Source organism: Mandrillus leucophaeus, unplaced genomic scaffold (assembly GCF_000951045.1).
Source record: "Mandrillus leucophaeus isolate KB7577 unplaced genomic scaffold, Mleu.le_1.0 Scaffold100, whole genome shotgun sequence".
Lineage (NCBI taxonomy): Eukaryota > Metazoa > Chordata > Mammalia > Primates > Cercopithecidae > Mandrillus > Mandrillus leucophaeus.
This window is the reverse complement of record NW_012098099.1, coordinates 5,041,517-5,068,718: the sequence shown is the minus strand read 5'-3', so window position 1 is coordinate 5,068,718 and position 27,202 is coordinate 5,041,517. Positions and strand designations below refer to the sequence as shown.

At 35.5% G+C, this 27,202-nt stretch overlaps 1 protein-coding gene across 1 annotated transcript in view; it reads right to left on the bottom strand.

Moving 5' to 3' along the window:
* TBX20 (T-box 20) overlaps positions 1-27,202 on the bottom strand; it is a 52,129-nt gene that overhangs the window by 9,450 nt on the left and 15,477 nt on the right. Inside the window, exon 6 of the mRNA XM_011973062.1 lies at positions 19,207-19,283. Within this exon, the coding sequence (XP_011828452.1) occupies positions 19,207-19,283 (77 nt within the window). The remainder of the gene's footprint in view (positions 1-19,206; positions 19,284-27,202) is intronic.

The window sequence follows — 27,202 nt, the reverse complement described above, 5'->3', positions numbered from 1 at the left end:
TTACAATTGTCATTAAATTTGAAAAATTTTTAGATTTTTTGGGGAGGTATATTTTTTGTCCCACCTCCCAACTACCTTTAAGGTCTCCAATTACACAGATATTAGGCCACTTAAAATTTTCCCACAATTGATGTGCTTTCAATTTTTAAAAATTTATCTTTGCTCCTTGTGTTTCATTTTGGATAGTTTCTATCACTATGTCTTTCAAGTTCACTAATCTTTTCATCTGCCATGTCTAATCTGCCAATAATCCCATCCAGTATATTTTTCATTTTACACACTGCCATTTTCATCTTTAGAATTGTGACTTTGATTTTTGGTAAATCTTCTACATCTCTCCTTAATTTCTGGAATGTATGGAATGTAATCATAAAAAGTGTCTGAATGTCCTTGTTATTAATTAGAATATCTATGTGAGTTCTGACTTAATTTCAACTGATTATCTCTTCATTATAGGTCATGTTTTTCTGCATCTTTGCATTCCTGGTAATCTTTAATTAGATACGAGGCATTGCCAATTTTGTCAGGTACTGAATTTTTAAAATTCTATTTATAAAGACATAAATATAAGACATGTGTTGAGGTTTCTTTTGGGATATAGTTAAGTTACCTGGAAATAATTTGATCCTTTGGGAGTTTGCTTTCAAGATATTTTAAGTAGGACTGGAACACTATTTAGTTGAGGGCTAATTTTTCTTCACTACTGAGGCAAAACCCTTCTGAATACTCTACCAAATGCCTTCTAAATCACAAGGTTTTCCAGTCCAACTGATTACAACAGGCATTATCTCTGGGCGAGCACAAGGTACTGTTTGTTTCTCCCTAATCTTTTCAGGTGCTCTTCCCTGCAGCCTCTGATAGCTTCATCATATGGATTCCCTTAGCAAATCGCAGCTGAACACTCAAAAGGGATCCTCTATAAATCTTCGGAGTTCTTTAGGATCCTCTGTAGATCTTTGAGTGCTTTTTCCATGCAGCTTTCACCTCTCCTATTGTCTTTCCTATGAATTCTCACTGTCTTGGTCTCTGCAAACTCAGCTCCAACCTCTCAACTCAGGGAGTCTGGTGGACTCTGCCTGTATTCTTCACCACTGCCCTCATTTGTTTCCCATCCCTCAGAGATTATTGTCTTTTGTTGCCTGATACCCAGTATCATAAAAAGCATTGTTTTGCATATTTTGTATGTTTCTTAGTTGTTTCAGGCAACAGGGTATATTCGGCCTTTGCAGCTTTACCTTTACTAAAAGCAATGTCTCTCCAGGGGAACTTCTAAAAATTCCAAAGCCGACACCACACTCCATACCAATTAAATCACAATCTTTGGGAGTGGGACACAGGCTTCAGTAATTGTTAACATTCCCCCCTGGTGATTCCAATGAGCAGACAAGTTTAGAAATGGAAGATAGATGTGTGGATGGATACTTTTCACCATATACTCCTGTTTAACTTTTCAATTTTTGATATATGTATTATTTATTTAAAATTAATTTCACATTACAAAATGAGACTGTGATAACCCACCAATGAACAAAAACAAAATAACTGCTGGTCTAACACTGGTACTTTGGGAACCTATTATGAGTTGGTTAAAAAATATAATTATGCTGATTTTTAAATCAATGTAATTTATGTATGGTAAGCTGTGCAATATTTTGGAAATATCATGGGCTTTAATTTCACTTATCAAATGCATGAATGAATAGATGAGTAGGTGGATCATCTACAACCATTTTCACATTCTGGCTTTGTTACTTTCTTAACCTCTCTTCATCTGCAAATTGGGGAGCGTAACATCTGCCTCATAGGGCCACTCATTCATTGAAAAAAAGGTATTGAGTCACTACTACGAACAAGGAATTGAAGAGATAGCCCCCCCCAAAAAAAAAAAAAAAAATCCCTGTCTAATGAGTGATGAGGGTAAAGAGAAAACTGGGAGTCGGGGTGAAAAGTGGGGGAGAGAATAAGAAAAACATGCAGTATATTAGATGTTGATAATAGTGCTATGGAAAATAAAAATAAAACAGAATAACAATAAGAAGCATTACTATAAGGATTAAATGAGAAAGTGCATTTGAATTATCTAAAATAGTGTCTGACACATAGAACTGACAGTAAATTTAAGTGCCTTTAAACATATATCTAAAACAGGCAAAAATATTTTATCCTCTTAGATTATATTTTTTCTGATTTATTCTACCTGTCTGTATAATCCTAATTCAGAATAATGTGGTCCAAAAAAGAGGATTTTTCTCAGTGACTGAATGCTAAAGTCGGTGGAGAAATTGACTAGAATATTACTTGCAGTTCTATTACAAAACTATATCTGACATCAAAAGAGAAATGTTAAGCTTTAGTGAGTCCATTATCACTTGTTTAAAAGTGTAACCTATTTTTAAATATCCCTTGAACAGACTTACTGAATCCCATGAGTTACGCTTGTTGAAGTGAAAACATTTTATCATTTACTGAGAGGTACTGGTGAATATATTCAAAGCAAAAGTTAATGGGGAGGATAATTTGGCATAACTTGGACCCTAATTAATTTACCAGCTGCCATATATTTTAATCTTTATATACAAACACCTGATAATGTTGAATCCCAGCAGCCTAAACAGCTGATGTTATTTACTCACAGGCTTAATTTACTACAATATTAGAGAGTGACTATCTTTTGAGGTCATTAAGAAGAAAGTCAAGTGAGCTGAGCAACCCCTAGTAACACGACAACTATAACATACATTCAAGCTGATGTCCTTTAAGTCTGAACCATAAGTCATATTAACAAAATTTTACATGAACATAGGAAAGAATTAGGTGCTGGTTGTTTTCACATGCAAAGGAACTTGTTTCAACATCTTGGAAGGTATTTTTTTGTACATTTATAAAGGATTTGCTGTCCATGGGCCCAAATTCTGGATGGTATTTTTCTAAGGGGTATTCCTCTTCCCACAAATTGCATATAACTACTAAATTCATGCGCTTAATATTTTTTTTAGAAAAGAGTGTAATAGTTACATCTCTAAAAAGCACACTTAATAAGATCATTTAAATATCTTTCACATAACACACACAAGACAAATAATTTCCCAAGTAATACAGTGAAACATTGTGAAACATTTTGCTTTTCTATAAGAACATTATATTCATTTTGCCCTGGCTAGATCACTGGTATCATTACTTACGCTAGTCTCTAGGAGGGGAAAAAGAGGGATTTTATTGAAATGATTTACTTGTGTCAGGCCTGGAAGTGAACTGAAAGCAATGGCAGTTCTTATATAAAGGACGGCATAACTGAATTATTGCCTTTTAAGTGATTGAAAACAGTGGTGCATATCAGGGCCATCTCTTCGAAGATGTTACAAAGAGAAGTCAGGCCATGTTGTTTACTTTATGTCTAATCCCTGTTTCCAGCAGAATGAAAAGTGCAAAGAATTTGTTTAGCCTAGAAGTCCACTGTGAGAATTTCTAAAATGCTGTACCCTGAAAAGTGAGGATGACTCACCAAACAGGTCAAGTGATTTTGGTATCACAAGCTATGACAGTATCTTGTAATGCTAGTTCTGTCACATCCCAATGGAACAGACTGTAGTTTTAGTAGACTTACCTTTGGATTTAATAGGTAGATAAAATGTGTACTGTTATTGAAAGTCAGTCTTTCTAACATCTAATGCTAAATATTTTTTCTAGGCAAAAAAAAAAGTGCATCATTACCTTATTTGATCTTTAAAACATCTCCTCTGACTACTTTGTAACCATCAATTTCAGAAACAGTACACATGTCAGAGACACAATCATGGCCAGAAAATTGGCAAAACAGGATCACTACAATGATTATCGTGCTCAGCCAAAACATTCAGAACCATTTGAAGTCATTTGGACTATTTATTCAAACTCTAGACAAGCAAAACCAGCACTCTTATCAGTACTGAAACCAGTTGCCCTTCCTCTATCTTTGAAACTAAAGTGCAAATTTCTGAATGCTCAAAAAGCAAAACTTTCCCTTCCTCTCACATTCTCCTTTGCAAAACCACTGTTCCTAACACAGTCCTCTTTTACTGCAATTACTAGATTGATGGCAATTATATGTTTTCAGGTCTGTCTCCACTACTACACTGCTGGTCCTTGATTGAAAATAATAATAATACTTTCTTGATCTAGGCAGATCTCAGACTAAAGTCTGAGAACTAGAAGCACCTGGAGGGTTCATCAAAGTACAGATTGTCAAGCACTATCCTAGAGTTTCTGTCTCAGTAGGTCTGGGGTGTGGCCTGAGAAGGTGCTTCTCAATATGTTCCAGGTGCTGCTGATGCTACTGAGAACCACTGCCCTAGTGAAGTGGTTAGGGGCATGTTTGCTGGAGCAAGTCTGCATATCTTGAACCCTGTCCAGCTACTTGCCAGCTGTGTGCTCGTGGGCAAATTACTTCACTTTTTCATGCCTCCCTTTTCTCATCTGTAAAATAAGGATATCAATATGATCAAGTTCTTAGAGTTACTAAGATTAAGTGAATTAATACACAGAGAGCTTAATTGGTAGCTGACACATAAGTGCCAATAAATGTTTATAGATAACAAAATTAAACTATCTTTATTGTTATTATTGAGCATCAAGATCACGTGTTCCAGAAGCTGCTTACATGATCATAATCATTTTAGATGAACTTGAGACTACCAGTCTCTATAACTTGCCATGCTTTGTTTAAACCTTCCTTCCTTATACACGCCAGAGACGAAATTAATATTAAGTGTTATTTCAATTTACATTTCTCTCCTAAATATAGACCTGGCAAAACTGTGTTCAAGGAGAAAATGTCAAATCCATTAAAATCAAATATAATTTGTAAAAAAACAAAATATATAAAGTTGTTTTTGGTCATTAATTTGTTCATTTTTATATCACATCTTACTGAGACTGTAAATAACTCCTTGTCACAACATTTTTCTAAAGATTGATGCAGATATATTATAAATTACTGGAAGACAATGTATCAATATTCATAACTTCCACAAAATACTTAATAAATGAAAACTTTAGATAATACAATTTAGGAGGTATTATAAATCATTAATTTTAATTTGAGAACTGAAATATACAATCCATTTTGGAAAAACAAAATGACTCTAACTTAATCTTTGAAAAAGCTTTTAGGTTTTAGTTTATTTCTAATTATTTGACTTAATCTTACTGATTTTTCTTTTCAGTAATATACATTTCTGGTTTTGTATTATCATTAGAAACTTAAATAAGTAAACTGTACCACTGAAAAAACCCAAAAACTATTAGGCTTAGTTTTCTAAGTTGTATGACTATGACAACCAAATAAAAAGTCTGACAAAGTACAGATTACTCAGCTCAGAAAAAACATCAGTAAACTGTGAGGCAGGCAACAAATATTCTTCATACACAGATAGAAAGAAAGACACAGCAAGAAAAAAGGGATAATTTACAACCATAAGTTAATTGTGAATAACTCTATCAAACTCACTGGTCTGGCACCTTCAATTCATACCATTTTATAAAATAAATGCTTCCTCTAAAAAGCTGTGGATAAATGAGTAGCATTTTAAGTGCAGAAACACATCTTGCTAACTAAAAAAATTTGTGGTGACCCCTTCTATAATTTGAAAATAAATTAGTTCTGTTTAACACCATTCCTTCTTTCTTGCTATTGCTGTCAACGGATTTTGATTTTATTAAATTAACATACTTTATTTAAAAGCAGACTTGTTTTGAGATAGAGTTTCGTAGAGTTTCGCTCTTGTTGCCCAGGCTGGAGTGCAATGGCACAATCTCGGCTCACCGCAACCACCACCTCCCCGGTTCAAGTGATTCTCCTGCCTCAGCCTCCCGAGTAGCTGGGATTACAGGCATACACCACCATGACAGGTTAATTTTGTATTTTTAGTAGAGACAGGGTTTTTCCATGTTGTTCAGGCTGGTCTCAAACTCCCGAGCTCAGGTGATCCACCCACCTAGGCCTCCCAAAGTGCTGGGACTACAGGCGTGAGCCACTGCGCCCGGCCCAAAAGCAGACTTTAATCTGGCTACCAAACAAATCTGCTTCCATTATATGCATGCAGACTTTTATACTAAGTCTATCTTTGCTAAAGATGTAAAGAAAATTCTTTCTTTCCCAAGAAGCTGTGCATTCAGATTCTTTATCTATATCTGGGCTTTGGCATCTTCTATACAGTAAGCAACTTCTATAAAATAAAGATGTGGTGGAATGGATTAGATGATCTTGAAGATTTACTATGGTTTTAACGATTTATAAATCTGTAAATATATAAACAAAAGTAAACACTTTAAAACAACTGTTTTGAAAAATCCCAGTACTAACTGCAAAAAACCTGCAGTTCTAGACCCATGTCTTCTACTATTTGTGTGGCACTGGGCAAATCACTTGAGCTCCTGTGGCCCTAACCGCTGCATTGTTATAATGACAAGGATAAACTAGGCAACTCCTGAATTTCATTCTAACTTCAAAATAAATACTTCCTAGAAAACCAATTAATTGTAGTCTGGAAGTTTAAAATCAAAATACTAGGGTATGCTTTAGTATATAATTTTAAAATATGTTTTTACTATTTATTTTATATGTGAGAAAGAATAAAGCACATACTAATAATTAAATATAAAGTTATTTCCATTTTTACAGGATTGTAATATTATAATATGTTGCTCTATTTTCCAGAAATAAAATTCACTCCTTGAGTTCTGTCTCTTTGTTCTGACATCTATTATAGTCTGAACATTTATGTCCCCTGAAGATTCATGTGTTGAAACCTTATCACCAATGTGACAATATTGAGAGGTCAGGCCTTTGAGAGGTGACTAGGATGAGAGGGTGGAGCTCTCACGAATGAGACTAGGGCCCTTATGAAAGAGCCTGAGGAAGCTTACTTGCCCTTTCCACCAAGAAGGCACCATTTATGAAGCAGAGTGCATGTCCTCACCAGACACTAAACCTGCCAGTGCCTTGCTCTTAGACTTTCCAGCCTCCAGAGTTGTAAGAAATAAACGTTGCTTAGAAGCTACCCTGTTTATGGTCTTTTGTTATAACAGCCCAGATGAACTAGGATACATCTAAGCACCATTGTATTCCTGGATCCCATCCCTCCAAGCAGAAGGGATGCAGCTGTCCTCCTCTGTCTCAGAAGCCTAGTCTGCTCTGTGACTCGTCTTACAGAACGTGGGTATCAAGGGGAACACTGTGGGTTAGTGGGAGCAGGGGGCAGCAAACGTTTTTCTGTAAAGGGCCAGATAGTAAATATGTTAAGTTTTACAGGTCATATGGTCTCTGTCAAACATACAACACTGTCATCATAACACAAAAACAGCCACATACAATACTTAAACAAAACAAAACAAAACAAAAACAGACCATGTTCCAATAAAACTGTATTGATAAGCAATAGAATTTACTTTCATATTATTTTCACATGTCAGGAAACATTACTTTAAAAAACTTTTCCAACCATTTAAAGACGTGAAACCCATTCTTAGCTTTGGGCTGTACCCAGCAGGTGCCAGGCTGCAGTTTGCCAACCCCTGCTCTAGGCTGTTTACCTGATTAGATGTGTGCCCCACTGACCCTGCACTGCTCCTAAGGAAACATGCTTTGAAAACTCTACAACCCAACCCAACGCTGTGTTAGAACCAAACACCACTTTCTTTCCAGCACCCTAAATTATTATGAAAGACCCAGGAATTACTCACAAACCATGAACTTCTTTAGCAACTACGCCAAAATATTTACTTCTTCATTATGCTGACGTAGATCAAATTTCCCACAAATTCCCAGAATATTAGATTTGCAACTTGCTTTCCTAAAGTCTCCTTCCTCACCTAAACTAATAGAGAACACTTGAGCTCCGAACAAAAAGGGCCATATCCCAATGGGCTTATGTCCAAACTTCATGTGTTTGAAAGTTTTATTCAGTGCAAGTGGTTTTAAAATCACTTTTATAGAGACTTTCAGTATGAATTTTGGACCAATAGGGTGATATAAGCCTTTATATTTAATTCCCTGACCTACTAATATGAACAAGAAAACAAGAGAAACTCAAGAAATGAGGGAGGGTGCCAAGTATATATTACAATATTTCAGCCACACACAGCTAAGGAGTAAGGGCAGCACCAGTCAGCATGCCATCCATCAGCACGTAAGGAAGAAAGATACCTGGGGTGGAAACAAACAAGGCTTCTGTTGGAACTTCATCAAAACCCCAACTTGGAGTGAATGGGGTTAAAGATGAAAGCAGATCTTTGAGCAGTTCTTTTGTGAACAGGTTCCTACACAGCTGAAGTCTAGGAGGAAGGAATCCCACGGCAGCCCTCCCAGCCAGCATATGGTGTATTTGGCACACTGAACAGTGTGGGCCATCACCATCGCCAGCTCTGGAGGGGGACATGAGGCTGCTGTGCTGGGTGAGGGAACCAGCACTGCCCCAGCTGGTTTCTAGCTGCTGAGGCAGAGAGGGTAGCCACATCAATGGCAAGTCAACACTCCTTTTCCAGAAACGACTTCCTTATCTATCTGTAACAACTCTCTAACTTAAACAGAATTTCCACATTGGTAAAATAACAATAAATGTGTTGCCCCTTCTTCAGTCTATACCTGGAAGATCTAACAAACAGCCTCAGGCTTTTACTCAGAATCAATTTCAGCTCCTAATATTAAACAGACATTCTATTCTACAGATGAGCTAGAGAAAAATAATTGGACATTACAAAATATTCAACAGCTCAAAAGAAGAAAAGTCATTAACAGAGCAGAACAAATGACTTCTTCTGAAGCAGACTTATTGCAAGAAACAGAAGGACACATTTTAAAATCTCTAATTTGTGCTTTTAAAATTTTAGTAAGATTTAAGAAAACCCTCTATTAATAAAATAGGGACAAGTAGCCATTTGAAAAGGAAACAATCTGAGCATGTAAAATTACACTTAGGAATAACACAACAGTAATTCTCACATTTTAAAGGAACTCAGTAAAGACAGAAGACAGAATATTAGATGCTGCAGAAAGCAGAATCAGCAAATTAGAAGATATAAGTTCTCCCAAAATTCCGAGTAAAAATCTAAAGAGAGAAGATAAATGGGGAATAGATTAAGGAGATGCAACATACGTTTACATTAACATTAAGAAGATAATTTCTAAAGGATGATAAGAAAGACCAATGAATAAAATTCGAAGTCCAAGATTATTTAAGCAAAAATGATTTGTTGAGGGAGGAGAAGTACAAAAAAATCTCTATTTCCTATTGTATAGGACAACAAAATACACACTTTCAGTCTTGGCAAACAAAAAAAAAAGAGAAATATCAAAAGAAAAAGAAAAGAAGAAAATTTCCCTGAGATCAATTAAGACTTGAATTTTCAATTGAAAAGGCTCAATTATATTTAAATACTAATAAAAAAAACTACAACTGAACAGATACTGACACAATTTCTGAATTTCAAAGATTGAGAAAACGTTCTAGAAACATTTTATCCAGACAGAGAAGAAAAAAGTAAGTTTCCAACAGAGAAAGACAATGGGTTTGGTATCTTTTATTTCACAATACTTCAAAACTAGATAACAATACTTAAAAGGAAGGTTGAAAGAGTTCTAGGCAAAAGGACTGTGACTCTAGTCAGGTTCATACATAATGGCAATGGAGCCTCTCAGTTATGCAAGAACTCATAAAGAAGATGACCCACTTATATCATTCCTCAACCAATTACTCAATGTTTACCAACAACTGACAATAAAGTCCGAACACAATTCCAATAATTGAAGAGAGTAGAGAAGAAATGAGCAGTAAACAATGAATATGCCTGCAAGTAAATTTAAAATAATTGCGGCTAATCTATCACAATCCTGATGTTCATTGAGAAAATAATTTAAGAAAGATGATAATAAAGACCAAGGGCTAAAAATCTGATTTGAAGTCCCAGATTATTTAAACAAAAATTACTGGCTGAGGGAGGAGTAGTATCCTATTTTATAGGATAACAAAACATATACTTTAATTCTTGGCAAAAAAAAAAAAAATTGAGAAATATCAATTTTACAATGATGTTCTATTAGAATTTAAGGGCAATAATTATTAAAAAGGAATATAGTGAACATTAGAGAAAAGATTTTGGTTTCAGATTAACTAAACTGGGTTTAAGGTTCAGCTATCACAAATCATGTGAATTTGGATAAATTATTAGCATCTTGAAGTTTTCATGATCTCATCTACAAAATAAGAATAATAGTTTCTTTGTTAGATGATTTTTTTTGAAATAATATATATATAGAGAGAGCCCATTATCTGACACATGGCACATGTGAGTGTTGGCCATTATTGTTAATAATAAAGGGAAGAAAACTCGATAAATATAACAAAAGACAGAAAAAATAAATAAAAACTAAAGCCAATAGCTATATTAAACAGAAAGCAGAAACGGTTCAAAGAAACACCACCAAAAATATCAGTTATCATAATGCTTGAAGCTGGGTTAAGTTTTTCTATTGAAAAATAAAGACCCTTAGATAAGACTTTAAAAATACAGCTACTCTGTATGCTGTTTTTATAAAGACACATCATTCACTCACTCAACAAATATTTGGATGCTCACTGTGTGCCAGACACTATTCTGGGATCTGGGGATATGGTTAGGAAACAAAATACAAAGGCTTTGACCATTCAGATATGCAGGGCAGCACAATCCAGTAGGAAGGTTAAAGACCCTTGGGCTGGGACAGGCCTCGCCATATTCAAGAGATGTAAGCAGGTCTGTGTGGTGAAGCCAGCAAGCAGGGGAGAGTAGAGTTCAGAGAGGTAACTGGGACAGGTGGGGTAGATTCTACAGAACCTTTGAGGCCTTGTCTGGACTTTAGATTGTACTCTAAATTAAAAGGTGAGGAATTGGAGGGCTCTGAGTATGAGTGATGTGATCAAATTTCCTTTCTTTGGGAAGATTATTCTGATGGCTGTATTGAATAAAAATAAGGCCAATATTGAATGAAGGCCAGTAAGAGTGGAGGCAGAGAGATCAGTTAGAAAATTAATGTAATAATCTAGGAAAGAAAGGACAGTGGCCTAGATCAGAGAGGTAGCAGTGAAGACAGTAAGTAGTTGGAGTCCTCTGGACTAGAAGGATTAGTTGACAAGATGAGTTAATTGTTTGGATGTGTAAAATATGAGAAAAAGAAGAGTCAAAGATGACTCCAAGTTTTTTGGCCAGAACACTGAGAAGAATGCGGTTATGAGCAGCTACGATGGGAACAGTAAGGGAAGAGGTGGTGTGGAGGAGTGTGGTTAGGCAGCCAGGTATAGGTATGTGAAATCTGAGGTGCCCTTAGGGGGACAGGGAAAAGTAAAAGCACTAGCCAGTCAGATATTTGAATCTGGAGAGACCAGAACCAGAAATGTAAGTTCAATAGTCATCAGCATATAATGGTACTTAAAGGCATAAAACCAAGACACAGCACCCAGAGACCAGATGTAGACTGAGAAGTACAAGGACTAAGGTCTGGAACACATGGTGTTTACAGACGAATGAGATGAGGAAGAATCAATGAGGGACGTACAGAAAGCATGGTAAATGAAGTGGAATAAAAAACAGAAGACTGCGTGGTCTAGGAAGCCCAGAAAGGAAAGAGGGGAGAATGAACAACTGTGCCAAGGGCTGCTGACAGGCCAAGGAAGATGAGGTCTGAGAACTGACCACTGGGTTTAGCAATGAGGAGGTCACTGGTGACTTTGACAAGGGTGGACTAGAGGGTAGTGGGGATGAATGTCTCAGAGGCAGAGTAGAAGACAGAAAGGGAGGAAAAAAATGGGAAAAGAGAACATACAAAACTTTTTCTGAGGAACTTTACGGAGTGGGTAACTGGGAAAGTCAGCAATTCAAAAGACAAATGGGGTCAAGAAAGGGTTGTTTCTTCTTAATGAAAATGACAGGATATTGATGAGAGAGAGAATATTGCTGTAGTCCTATAGATTTTTAAAAATTAAAGGGTAAACAAAAGAAAGCAAAAATTTAAAAAGGGTAGCCATATAAGATTAAAGTAGAACTTGAGACAAAAACAATTACGTGGGACAGATATTAACACATATTTGACCAATAAACAATGGAACAGACTAAGAAAGTTGTTAAAGTAGTATTCCCCAAAAGAATACTGCACCCAGGTGAATTTATGGACAAGATTTATAAAATCTTCAGGTAAATGATCATTTCTTTGCTATTCAAACTGATTCTGACAATAAAAGGAAGGAAAATATTTCAATTAATTTGAACAAATTAGCAGAAACCAATACCAAAAACTGACAAGAGAAGGTACAAAATCAAATAATTGTTTTGAGACTGATACAAAAGGTCTTAAATAAAATATAAGTAGTTTAAATCCAGTAACTTAAGAAAACAGATAAAAATCCAGGCAGGAATATAAGGATGGTTCAACATAGACAATATGACTATATTATAATGTCATTTAAAATTTTAGAAAAGGAAATAATCTCAATAGATGTTACAAGATCATTTAGTATAAATTCAATTAATGTTAAGATAAAAATCATTAACTTAGGTATGAAAGTTATTGCTTTGGTATAATAAAGAATATTCTTCTGAAACCAACAGCCACCAAAAACCATACATAATGAATCAAGAACAAGACAAAAATGCCAACTATTATTATCTTTCAATGGCGTCCCAGAAATTTTAATCAGTGTAATAAAACAAGAAAAAGATTTTTTAAGTATAACTATTAGAAAGGAAGAGATAAAATCATAATTTTTGCAAATGAGATAGCAATTTAACTAGAAAACACAAGAGACTAAAATGAAAATTTATTAAAACTGATTTTTTAAGTTCAGTAAAATGGCAGAATGCCAGACACATAGGAATCAACAGCTTTTTGCAGACTAAATTAGGCAGATTTCTAATTTAAAATTCTATTTACAAAAGTAAGCACCTCCAAAAAATCTCTCTAGTGTTTTCCAATAAAAATGTAATGTGAGTCACATATGTAATTTTAGATAAGCCCAGTTGCCACATTAAAAAATATATATTAAAAATATATTTTATATTAAAACACAATAACCCAAATTATTATTACAATATATCTAATTGATATTTTTAAATGATTTTTTTTCATATTGAGTCTTCAAATTTTAGTGATTTTTCGTAGTTAGCTAACCTGTTTGTGTGTTTGCCACACTTAACAGTGTATTTCACATCCTCCCTAGCCACCTGTGGCCAGCAGCTATTGTATCAGACAGAGCAGCTATCATAGGCCTAGATGTGTGCCTAAGAACATCTGTGCAGAACTTACAAACTCAAAAATGGCAAACTGCTACATAACACAGGAGATTTCAGAAAGAGGACAAACATATTACATATTCATAGATGAGAATAGGAATTTGTGTCTTTGAATACTGATATCACTGTTAAGATACCAATTTTCCCTCCCAGGTTGTTATATAAATTCAACACAAGTCTAAGCTAAATTCCCATAACATTTATGTAGAAAACCTGACAAAAAGATTTCAAAGACTGGAAGCATAAAGATCAAAGACTATCAAGAAATTTTTAAAATGACAAGTAAAAAAAGATTGGAATTTGCCATATCAGATATTTAAATATCAAGTATTTACAATTTAAGAAAATTACAACAATATCATACTGGCAGCTCAACAAACAGACTGTAAGAAGTAATATGCATAAGAATTTGGTACAGCATATGACAAAGGGAGAGTGAAAAATAAGTGGGAAATGAATACATTAGTCAATACATATTCATAGTATTCAGGCCACTTGTAAAAACATAAAGTTATATGTCTATTTTATAATGTTCACCAAAATAAATACTACACAAGTCAAAGGTTTAAATGAAAAACTAAAAAGCAGTAAAGTGATTAGAAAATCTATAGTAAATGTTTTTATTATTTTGGAGTGAGAAAAGTTTTCTAGGATAGAAATCAAAGAACGAGAGCAACAGATTGGTGATAAAACCATCTATGTACCAAAAGCATAAATAAAAAGCTAATTTTCAAACTGGTAAAATGATTCCAACATACATGAACAATAAAGTACTAACACCCTTGATACATAAGTAGCTTTTATAGCTCATTTAGAGAACAAGGTGAACAATCCAAAAAAAAAAAAAAAAAAAGACCTAAGGACACAAACAGGCCAATTCCCAGGAGAAAATACAAATGTTCACCTATGAAACTGGCAAAGATGAAAAGACGATGATCATGTCTGACAAAGGCATAAAGGAATGGGTAACTGCTGTGAACAACCTTTCCTGAAGGAAACTTGGCAGTACGCATAAAATGCCTTAAAAACACATACAGTCATGTGCCACATAACAATGTTTCAGCTCACAACATTCCATGTATATGACAGCGGTCCCCTAACATCAGAATGGAGCTGAAAAACGTCTATCACCTAGTGACATCACAGCCATCATAATGCAGCAGCATAACACGTTACTCACACGTTTGTATAAAGTACATCATACTTGATAGTGATAACAATGATGTTACTGGTTTGTATATGTACTATGCTATAATTTTTATAATTATTTCACGGTGTACTCCTTCTACTCATCAAAAAAAAAAAAAAGTTAACAGTGAAACAGTCTCAGGCAGATCCTCTGGCAGGTATTCCAGAAGAAAGCATTATCATTACAGGAGATGTGTGTTATTGCCCCTGAAGACGTTCAGTGACAGAATATGTGGAGGTGTAAGACAGTGATATTGATTATCCTGATCCACGGTAGGCCTGCTGTGTCTGATGATGTCTTAGGTTTTAATTAAAATGTTTAGAAAAAAAAAAAAAAAAAAAAAAAAAAAAAAAATTCAAATAACTTACAGAATAGGGATATAAAGAAAAATGTTTTTGTACAGTTGTACAATGTGTATGTTTTAAGCTAATCTCTTACAGGAGAGTCAAAAAGTTAAAAAGTTTAGAAAGTAAAACAGTTACAATAAGCTAAGGTTAATTTATCCTTAAAGAAAAATATTCTTTATAAATTTGGTATAGCGTAAGTGTACGGTGTTTATAAAGTCTACAGTAGTGTACAGTAATGTCCTAGGCCTTCATATTCACTGACCACTCACCCAGTGCAAATTCCAGACCTTAAGCTCCATTCATGGTGAGTGCCCTATACAGGTGTACCACTTTCTATGTTTTACACTGTATTTTTACTATGCCTTTTTAATGTTTAGGTTCATAAATACCTACCCTTGCATTACAGCTGCCTGCAGTATTCAGTACAGTAACATGCAGCACAGTACAGTTTGTAGTCTAGGATCAATAGGCCATACCAAATAGCCTACGTGTGTAGTAGGCTGTACCATCTGGGTTTGTGTAAATACACTCTATGATGTTTTCACAATGACAAAATCTCCAAACAATGCATTTCTCAGAAAGCAGCCCTCCTGTTAAGTGACTCATGACTATACATCTTTCCACTTATATGAGGTACCCAGACTAGATAAATTCATAGATGCGGAAAGTAGGATACAGATTACCAGGGCCTCAAAGGGACAGTAAATTGGAAGTTATTTTAATGGGTACAGAGTTTCTATTTGGGATGATGAAAACATTCTGGAAACAGATAGCAGTGATGGTTTCACGACATCATGAATGTACTTAATGTCACTGAATTGTACACTTTAAAATGGTTAAAATGGTCAATTTTATGTTATATATATTTTACCACAATTTCTAAAACCTCTGTTGCATGGCTATGAAGTTTATTAAACCATTCTCCTATTATTGAATATTTGAGTTCTTTTTTCAAATTTTTTAACAATTAAAAATAATACTATGATTAAAAAAAAATCCTTTGACTCAGCATTTTAATTTGTGGATATTTATCTTATGGTAATAATTAAGAAGATGTATAAAGATACATATTTTCCTCCTGGCACTATTTGTAACAGCAAAAAATCAGAAGCCTAAATAACTAATGCATAGGATTAGTCAAATAAATTACAGCACATAATGGAAAATTAGAAAGCCAATAAAAAGTATACTGCAGACATATATCTATTTATATTAAGGGGGAAAATTAAAAATAATATAGTTGGCAAGATAAACTTTAAAGGAAGTAAATGTTCACACGTGCATAAGAAAGTATCTGAAAGAATATATAATAGGTTTTGCCAGCGGTCATCTCTAAGAAAATGGGGTTTCACTGCTTTTTTATGCTCTTTTTCTTGTCCGTATTTTCTGATTTTTTGGCAATGCACACAAACTCTTTTAGTAGAAAGAAAAAAATTAATGAAAGAAACTTAATTTTGAATACAACATAGATAACTCCTCCCAGTTATTTTTCCTTTCTCAGAAGTGTACTGGACGAAGTTAACCGCACCTCCCCCTAAAAAAGAAACACAAAATGCCAACTGAATGACTGTCTAAAGCTTATTATATGAAACCAGCCAATAACTGTTTCCCCAATCTGAGAAACTAGACATTAGATTATATAAAGATATCCCTTTGGGCTTTTGGTTTGCTTCCTGGTTGACCATGGTAGGTATATTACAAAGCAGTAATGAAAATACTTTCTATTTTTGCCAGTGAGGTGGGTTTTCTTTTAGAAATGAGGAAGACGATGTCCCTGAAGAGTAAGGCTACACACAAAGTGAGACATTCAAGTACCTCAATGGAACCTAATAAGATTAGAGCAAGAAAACTAAAACACCTTTAAGAGTATCCCAAAAGCTTGTGTAGCTGTAGAAGGATTAAAACTGTGAATTTTGAGGTACAGGCAAACAGATCCAATCCTAAAGGCATTTTTGTTTGGGTGTCCCACACATTAAGTTGTAAATCTGAAACAGGAAACTTGAAATCATTAAGGTCACATATTTATAACATCATATTCAATTAGGTTAGAAAAGTGCAATATCTGTCATCATGTCATAAAAAGATGTGTTTTTCTCTCAGATCTCTTATAAAGAAAAGCTCCCTATATTGTTAAGGATAGGGCTGTTTTCAATCAGTTACAAGGAGCAATTCAATTACTAGATGGTTTAGTGCAGTAACTGACTCCAGACTAATTTAATTTCTTTAGGTCTCTAAAGATCAATTGATCTGATTTGTCCCATCCCCAAAGGCTGTTTATGAAAAATTCAGACTTAAATATCTGGAAATGAAATCCAAAACCTCGGCCAATTTCACACTACTTAGGTCATCTTGCAAACTTTCAGCTAGTCATGTAAAGAGTGCTGTCTTTGCCCTCAGACCATTGAAAGCTACTTAGCTTCGTGTACATGTGAGTGCTCCCACATCAGGATGCTTATTCAATAAGTGGAAAATGTGGCCGCATGCATTATCAAATCTGCTGTTCTAAAGAGCAGTCAGACTGAGTACCTCCTATCTTGTAAACCCATGTGCAACTACAAGGCTATTTTTACTCTAGGAGTAGTTTATTAAGACTATGAAACATAGAGTTACGTGGGATAAAAGTTGTTAGATGAAATGCTCATAAAACAAGATGAAGAACTTGTAATTATTTTACATTTTTAGATTTATAAAATGCTGTCATAAATGCCAGTTTATTTGATTCTCAGAATAAACCTCTGAGGTGAGCAGGGTTATTTTTTCCATTTTCTAGATGAGGGAACAGACTCGGAAGTCTGGTGACTTCTTCAGGGTCACTTACCCAGGAGAAGGCAGAGGTGAGACTCTAAGCCCTAACTTTTTTTTCTCCCAATATATCGTACGTACCCCCAAGGTCTGAGACAGAAAAATACGACACACACTATAAAAGCAGATCACTATCACCCCACTGCATCACTGTCTCCATTCTTACTTCATACCTGAATAAAACTGAGAAACAGTTCACTTAGAACAATCCCAACTGCATAAACCCACTGCAGCAGGGCTTCTGGCCCTCAGAAACAGGAAATAAAGTCATGCCTAAATGAAGTTGCCTTTTGCAAGTGGACTCCTTTGTTGCCCCCTACTGCTGGTACCACATTCTCAGTGACTTGTATCCCATCTAATTTGAGAGTTACCACTTGCCTTCTCTCTGCACTTTGCAATGGATTTTCACTCACAAGCTCAAGTTTCTTTTCCTGATCTCGACACTTTCAACCAACTGGTCAAGCTCTCCAACTATTTAATCTTTCTTTTCTGCTCAAATCCCATAGTTCCTGCCCAACATTCAGCCTCTCCTGCTAGCTCCTCTGCTTCCCCACTGAGCCTCTAAGGCTGTTCCCCTAAATCAAACCTCCACCTCACATTCTGCCATTTGGGAAGGCTTAGGAAGGGTGAGACAGGGGTTGTTAAAATACGTAATTATCTCTTAATTTGAGTTGCCAAGATAGGTTAGACAGAAGTGCTGAGGTCAGGAGATGTGGCTATGTGGGTAACAAAGAGTGCAGCAGAAATGTGCAGCAGTTAGTAGGGAAATTACACAAAGATGTAGAGATAAAGTAAATCAGTGGTTCTGGTGGCTAGGGAACTTCCCTGGTCAACCAAGACATTGGGCCACATAAAAGAATTAGTGTGTTTAAGAAGTACAAATAATCAGTCAGGTTTAAAAGTCTTCTCTTTGAAAAACAATTTTTGACGTTCACACTGGGCAAAATATGTATCTCCATATAGTAATTACTCATCACCTCAATGGTCTCAAACTGCATGAACCATTTTAATTGAGTAAAAAGTAGGGTAAGTTACAGGCACATGATTTCACTTGTCTTCTTAGAGGTCCTGAGGCCTGCCTGATGTCTCTCCTATTAAATATAAGCAGTCTACTATATTGGTAAAATTATGTGACCTTGAACTAAATTACATCTCCTTGTTTTAAAATTCCAAACTACCCTTACACTCTTTGTGTTAGCAAATATATCTACTTGGGAAGGTAAAAGGCTATCACGGTTCTGTTTCTCTACAGACTGCCACTCATTGAGACATGAAGCTTAAGAATATCAAGAGCACTAAGTCTTTAATAACAACAAAGCCCTATTTTTTATAGTAGAATAAATGTCCTGACCAAAGAAACTATTTCACTCAGAAATTAAGCATATAATAGATCCAGTCACAGTAGCTGTCAGACTTAAGCAGTTGCATATGTACCAGGAATGGGGCACAGAGAATAGAAGACTATACATAGTAAGGTTATGATTCTCTGGTGTCGAAAGGAGTGTGTTGTTACAAACTCCCTCTTCTCTTGATCTTATCTGAACAAGAAAGTAAACAGAAAATTCTCATTACCTCTCAATGTCAGTGAGTCTGGAGGAATCCCGGAATCCTTTGGCAAAAGGATTGCTATCTATTTTCAGCTTCGTTATCTGGAGAAAGAATGGGTACAAAACAGTATCATTTCTGAGGTCAAGGAAGTAAAATCAGAAATAGTTTGTTCATTCTCTATAGCACACCAAGAATATCTTAATGTTTCTCAATGTCGTGAGAAGGGTGGAAAGTGCTACACATGTTCACGAGGGACAAATCCCACCCAGGTGGGATGGGAGGGGAAGGTCTCATAGAGGAGGTATTAAGGACAGGCTGGAGGTCGACAGATAGATACAATTAGGGATGGGAGCCTTTGAGGCAAAAGTAGATGTGAACTGGGGTGTGTAGTATTTAATATATTACATAATATGTCAAAGGCTAGGGCTGAACTGAGGAATGGGAGAGCCACCTAAATGGGATAATTATGCAGAATTCCAGCACTGATAGGGAACAAAAGTAAGAATGCAGTTTCATTTGACTTGGTGACATCTTTTTTAGTACTGTGAGTACATATACATACCATAATAGATAAAAGGTAAAATGGCCAATAATAGCCTCATGTTCAATATGGTATTGATATACATGACATAAAGCCTTCTGAATAGAAATTTTCTCCTATTTCCCTTTCCATTTGACTCAATCAGAATCAAATTAGTCCATCTTTTGTTATCCTTCCATGAAATGTTATTTATAAATTCTATGTTTTTATGGAAAAATACATTCTAATAATAATCACACTCTGAAATATTAAATATCCATGCTGTGGTGTTCAGAATTCCCATAGTACTACTATTAGTGTAGAAAGATCCATGAAATTGTATGCACCATGCCTCTGAAGGAGAATACATTAAGTTGCAATGAAAAAATACAGGAAACACTGATTAAAGGATACTCAACATGGAAAATACTGGAATTGTTAGAGTTGAACGGAAGCTGAGAGACCATCTAGCCCACGGTCTTATCCGACAGATAATCACACACAAACTCAAAGAGCACGAGGGCCAAGATTCAGCTGGTCAGTAACTGAATTAGAACCAAGAAAACCTTTAAGGAGTCATAGCTTCTCAGTATCAAAATTAGAACCCATGGTCACCTTTAGAGAGAAATGCATGCTAAAGATTCTTAACATGGGGAAAAAAAGTTACAGGCATGTCTTCTTCTTTCAAAGTAAGGAGTACACAATCTAAACAGATAGTTTGAAACACCTCTTGCCAGGCCGGGCACTGTGGCTCACGCCTGTAATCCCAGCACTTTGGGAGGCCCAGGCAGGCAGACCACAAGGTCAGGAGTTCAAGACCAACCTGACCAACATAGTGAAACCCCGTCTCTACTAAAAATAAAAAATTAGCCAGGCATAGTGGCATGTGCCTGCAATCCCACCTACTCAAGAGGCTGAGGCAGCAGAATCACCTGAACCTAGGAGGCAGAGGCTGCAGTGAGCCGAGATCACGCCACTGCACTCCAGCCTGGGTGACAAGAGCAAGAGCAAGACTCTCTCTCAAAAGAAAAAAAAAAAAAAGAAGAAGAAAAGAAATACTCTTGCCAAAAAGCAACTTCCTACCCCAGTCAGAGTATATCTATAGAACACTTTAAACTGTTAACACATGAGGAATTTCTTTTTTCATTTCAAAAGAAATGTGTTTTTTTTTTTTTTTTTTTTTTTGGCCAGGCGCAGTGGCTCACGTCTGTAATCCCAGCACTTTGGGAGGCCGAGGCGGGCGGATCATAAGATCAGGAGATCGAGACCATCCTGGCTAACCCAGTGAAACTCCGTCTCTACCAAAACCACAAAAATTAGCCAGGCGTTGTGGCAGGCGCCTGTAGTCCCAGCTACTCGGCAGAAGAATGGAGTGAACCCGGGAGGCGGAGGTTGCAGTGAGTCGAGATCACACCACTGCACTCCATCCTGGGTGACAGATATAGGCTCCGTCTCAAAAAAATAAATAAATAAATAAAAGTAAAAAAATAAAAATAAAAATAAAAAAAGAAATGTGTTTTTTTTCTTTTTTATGGTTTCTGAAAGTGATCTAAACCAAGGCACAAGCTGCAAAGAAACTATTTATGCCTCGCTTAAAATGAAACCCCCCATACTAACCCAGCCAGAAAGACTCCTCTGTCAATAACACTGGCAAATTATAAGATTAACTCTCTGATAATATTAATTTTAAAAAACATTTGCTCACGCCTGTAATCCCAGCACTTTGGGAGGCCGAGGCGACCAGATCACAAGGTCAGGAGATCGAGACCAGCCTGGCTAACACAGTGAAACCCCGTCTCTATTAAAAATACAAAAAAATTAGCTGGGCATGGTGGCGGGTGCCTGTAGTCACAGCTACTTGGGAGGCTGAGGTGGGAGAATGGCGTGAACCCGGGAGGGAGCTTGCAGTCAGCCGAGATCCTACCACTGCACTCCAGCCTGGGCAACAGAGCAAGACTCCGCCTCCAAAACAAAGCAAAACAAAACAAAACAAATACATTTGCCTCAGAAATGCTCATTTTTAGCCCATGAACATTCACTGTCGAGCAGCTAAAGAAAATAGCTATGCTACGGCATTGGTAAGGAAGTCTTGTTTCATCCACTCATTCCGACTAGGACTTGTTTTTGAAGGTCAGTTTTGGGAGGGAAGGAGAAAATATTTTTTTGTTTGAAATAAATTACAAACATCTTCTAAAGCCCAGGCAATCAATATAGTCTACAATTACAAATATCAACAAGATTTTAAAATCCTCCAGGACATGAGCTATGCCTCTTTGTAATGAACAACTATATATAAAATACGTTCTACTTCTGAAGGGCTTTATAGCTCATTAATATGCTTTCACAATAATTCATCAGCAAATAATGAGGATTAATCACCATGCACATGCACTGTGCTAGATGTCGGGATGACACGCACAGCTAATCAGAGCTGGAACTGGTTCTAAATGTTGTTAAAGAAGGTGGCACCACCTCCAACACACAGTTAGAGACATTAAGGGCGAATCAAACCCACAGGAAAATTTCAAACTGAAACTGTGAGGTGGAGCAATAAAGGTAAGGCTGCCTTTAAATAGCACATTTATAAAATTGAAAAGTAAACAGGCTTGCCAATGGATAAAATTTTCTACATATAACAACAGATAATATATCTGATGAAAAAATCATTTTGAAAGAACTGTTTACAGTCATCTCTCTAAGACATAAATATATCAAGCTTTTTCTGAGTCTTTACAAACGAAAAGGGTAGAAGGTATTACCTATCTGTTCTAATGATTAAAGATGGACTTTTGACATATTTTATCTCTGAAAAGAATTCTGAAAATCACATTTCTTGTTATTTTTTCAAAAGATAAAGATATTGGTTCAGAATATGATTGAGAAGTTATCTTAAATTCTTCAGTGCTCTAATACCATAGAAAATACATACTCTCAAAACACGTGTTGCTCAACTGATGTGTCACCATATCTAATGATACTGCCATACTCTGAGCAAAGGAGTAACTTAAATTCAACATGAGTTTTCAGATTTCTTCGAATTTTCTCTCATTATGAGAATTATCTACTTCGAATATCATTTTAATCCAACTTTCATAATTCCTAGGAGTATCAGTGGAAATTTCTTTACATTTTGATATAATTTCAAACTTCAGGAAAGTTGCAAGAATAGTACAAGGTGCTCTTATACACCCAGATTTATCAATTAACTACAGCAATGATTTAATTTTAGTGTACTAATTAGAAAAAGCATTCAAAACAATTACTTTCTCTATTTCTACTTAATCTAATTCTAGGGAAAATAATTGCTTTTGCACATGAGAGCAGAAAAAACCTGAATGGATTTACTATCACTAAAATCGTATGGGAATTCTGGGTTGATGCTACACATTTCTGAACAGCTTTTATGGGGTATTAATAATTAGCAGCACAGAGATTGTGGATTAAACTTCTTTGTGAGCCCACCATGTTCCTTGTAGCCCACTGTCACTAGACTCTGAATCTACTAGGGTGTCTACAATAAGAACCCCACAAATATTTGTTGAGCTTTACCTCAAGAACAAGCACAGTCAGAAATATGATCTCACCTTTTCACCAATTATGAACTAAGTGAAACCATGAATTTACAGGAAAAGTATTTCATTTTTTAAATTTAAAGATAAAATAATTTTTAAATAGCAAAATTTTAACATTCTAGGTAATCATACATTTTAAAAGGTCAGACATAGAGTTTATGCCACCATATTTAAATAAAGGCCAGTAGCTATAAAGAAATTCATTTTTTAAGGTGTAGTTTTACATCTCTTTATGAAATGTGGGATAACTAAAAAAAAAAAAAAACACTTGAGAACTGATGAGAAAAAGAAATTGAGTTACAGACAGTGATTTCAGTTGGCCAACATTTCATTCATGTCCGAAGAGAGGATGCCTGCAGCTTGTAATGCTGTTGAACAAATCACCTGTATCAAACGTAATCCTAAAAGAAGTATCAAAAATAAATCAGCTACCAAACATTGTAATGTACAGAAACCAGAGGTATGGCTTCTTTATAACTCAAAAATTCTTAAAAGCAGCAAAGTTTCTCACTTCATCAAGAGAAAACACTAACAAGCATGGTTAGTAGTATGTGCTTAAGAAATGCTGCTGTTTAGTGTGGGTCTACATATATCCAAATTACTAATTCAGTCTAAAATACAACCCTGCTTTTTCACGTATTATTTGCAATTCCTAACCAGAATGTTCACTCTTTTGGCATCTCTATTATCTTTAAAGAAATGTGTGGAGGGCAGATTGTGACACTACCTGCTGTGCAAAAGAGAAGGAGACCTTTTGCCGTGGTTATTCTGTATAGTATCACTGGACTCTGAATCCAGCTAGGGTTCCCAGCCACAAGGTAAAACTGGCCCTCAGAGACCATTTCTCCAATTATCAGGAAAATATCTGACCAAAGGCATTTAAAAATGAAACTTGACCTACACTTCAACTCTACAGCAATGGTCTGCCTGCTCAAAAACAATGCATGACCTTTCAATCTTAAATTATAAAATAGTTTGTTGAAAGTGTAATGTATTTAGCTTTTATCCAATAATGTAAAGAAATGCAATCATTCGCTTGCAAAAACCAGAGAAAGAAACAGCAAATAAAAGGTCCTATTTTCATTACTTATAAATGAAACTACAAGGCACAATAAATGAGGAATTTTTTCACAAATTGTTTTGGAAACTCTGACTTGGATTTCAATAGACATAAAAACAGCAGTCATATCCAAAGCTTAAGATATATGAAAGTGGTCCTAAATGTGAATTTTTAAATCTTCCTCTCTTTTCTCCTCCCTCTTTGTTCTTTTTATGTGAGAAAATTCTAATACTATACCTAGTATATATTTACTTTATTTACTATATATTTATTATATGTTATAGGCTATTATATGCTGCAGGATAATTATTGTATGTTATAGGAAAATTACTACACAAACTTGGTAGAGCAGTGAAGTCAAAGTAGATGGTAGAAGGCCTAGAAAGAGTCAAGGATAACTCTAGAAAATGACACAGGACTAATGAAAATGCTAACCCACAAGTTCATTTATTCACTACACATGTTTACTGAGCACCTACAAGATGAATTTTGATTGGTCTTACGAGGTTTATAAACCATTTGCAAAACTGGCCTGTTAGGACACCTAATCAAATTGGTGACTATTAACTGGATTTCTATTTTAAAGGCATATGGCTTTGTGCAAGGGGCTATGGTTTTAAAGGTGGATATAAAAAAATAAACTCAGACATAGTAGTATCTATGAGAAAATTAATTCTGAATTTAGTCACTTTCATTGTGGTTACTCAGCAATGAAATGACATACTAATCATATTTATACTTAATGCAAGAAAGAATAGCTGGGCACTGATGGCTGGATTTTGATGCCATTTATGATATTAATTAGAAATAAACCTTTGCAAAAGGAGCAACTTGTGTTGAAATGTGTGTATTAGTATCTTCACCTATTTCCATTACCCACATTTTCAAAGTCAGTTTTCGATGACACTGTCAGTGGTCACCACTTCCTTGGCCTTGCAATCTATCATGATGTCACCAAAAAGATGGAATTAAAACCCAGAAGATCAAAACCTCATACTGGTTCTGTCACTTACCAGATTTGTGACCTTGGGTGAATGTCTTCACCACTCTGACCTCAGTTTCTAATTCTACAAAACGGGACTCGTGGGGCCTTCTTCAAGGCATCAGTGTCAGAATTGAATGAGGTGTTTAGAAAAAAATGTGGAAAGAGTTTTCTAAATTAAAAGTAATAAATCCAAACCATGAATTTTAACTGGATCCTAGTTCAGAGGGGGTTTGGGGACAGTTGGTCTATCCTGAAAATTTTAATATAAACTGAATATTAGGTGATATAAAGAACAAATTCTTATAAATTTTCTTAACTGTGATAAAGATGTTGGGATTACAAAAATAATGTCCTAATTGTCAGAATAGGCTTACAGAGTGTTTAGAAGTGTCATGAGGCATGCAACTTAGTTTTAAAAGGGGAGGGAAGAAAATGGGAAGGAAGAGGGGAAGTACATATGCATATAGAGAGAGGGAGAGGGAGGAAAGAGAAAATTTGGGGGAAAAGTAAATTTGGCATTGCTGAATCGGGGTGGAAGGCATGTGAGGTTCATTTTACTATTTGTTTAGTTTTTTGTATATCTGAAATTTGTTCTAAATAAAAAATTGAGTGGAAAAACAAGAATGAGAAAATGTCATTAAAGATGTGGCTCCAGTTGGAAGCAGTGAGTACTAGCAGATATTCTGACCTCTTGTTTAAGATGATCATCATCGTGTTACACTTGCTGATGTGTGGTGTGAGCAGCATATTTCTTTAAAAAAAAAAAAAAAAGAGCATAAAGAGTTGATGCCCTCTAAAATTGACATCTCAGAGTCTATCAGGGCCAAGAGCTGAGAGGGGGTGAAGTTCTGCTTCTTCACTCACTGCTTAGAGGTTAAGGGCACCCCCTCTTGAATCTTAACCACCTGAATTCAAATCTGCAATGGGAGGAGCAAGGTCACTTCATATGACTTAAATTTTAACTCGTCCCTCAATTACCCCAACTGTATGATGCTGAATAAAATTACGATTGTTCCTATCTCACAATATCGTTGAGAAGATCAAGTATGATTATGAATTCAAGTACTGTCTTGCACATAGTAAGCACCCAAATGGTAGTTATTGTTATTTGTATTATGTAAATAAGACCCTCCTATGATATGAGAGGTCCCACCAACACTTAGGCAGGCTTGCTGTCTCACCTATTAAACCAAATCTCAGGCATTATACTTTAAAAGTTTACTAGAAATTTTAATTTTTCTTTGTCTCTATAATTTTCACTAAAAAAATAAAGAAGAAAACAATTTACCTCTTCTTGCTTTGGCCCTCTTTAAAAAGAATTATGATAAAAGGAATGAGGTTTCCACATGACAAGTGTCTATGTCATTCCCAAACATCTTAAGTTAGCATAAATTTAAATTGTTATATTAGCATTGTATATATTATAAAAGCTATGAAATCAATTAGTGTAAAATGAATGGAATGTTTTAGGAATCTTTTTGGAGCCTATGATATTTGCATTCCATGTACCCTCAAATAAATTAAAAACAGGATTGCTGGTTTCAATGTTTCAGATTCTCAGAGAAATAGCATTAGTGCTTTAGGCCTTCGAAGGCTTCCATCTAACCCCCAACTTTTAGCTTGGGCATTCTGTGAATGTTTCCACTCCTGTGTTACCATGTTGGAGATAATTCAAAGGTTACAATACTTGTCTTTACTATAAGATGACCAGCGTGATAACAGTTATGCTTTAATTTATCTCATTAACTAATATGCCACTAAAATTTTAAAATCCAAATAGTGACAAATTCTCTTTTGACATTTCTGAGATAGCCCAATCGTAACCACATGCCTTATTTACAGAGCAACTTACAGCTTCCAAAGGCTTGTTTGGAACAAGCCTA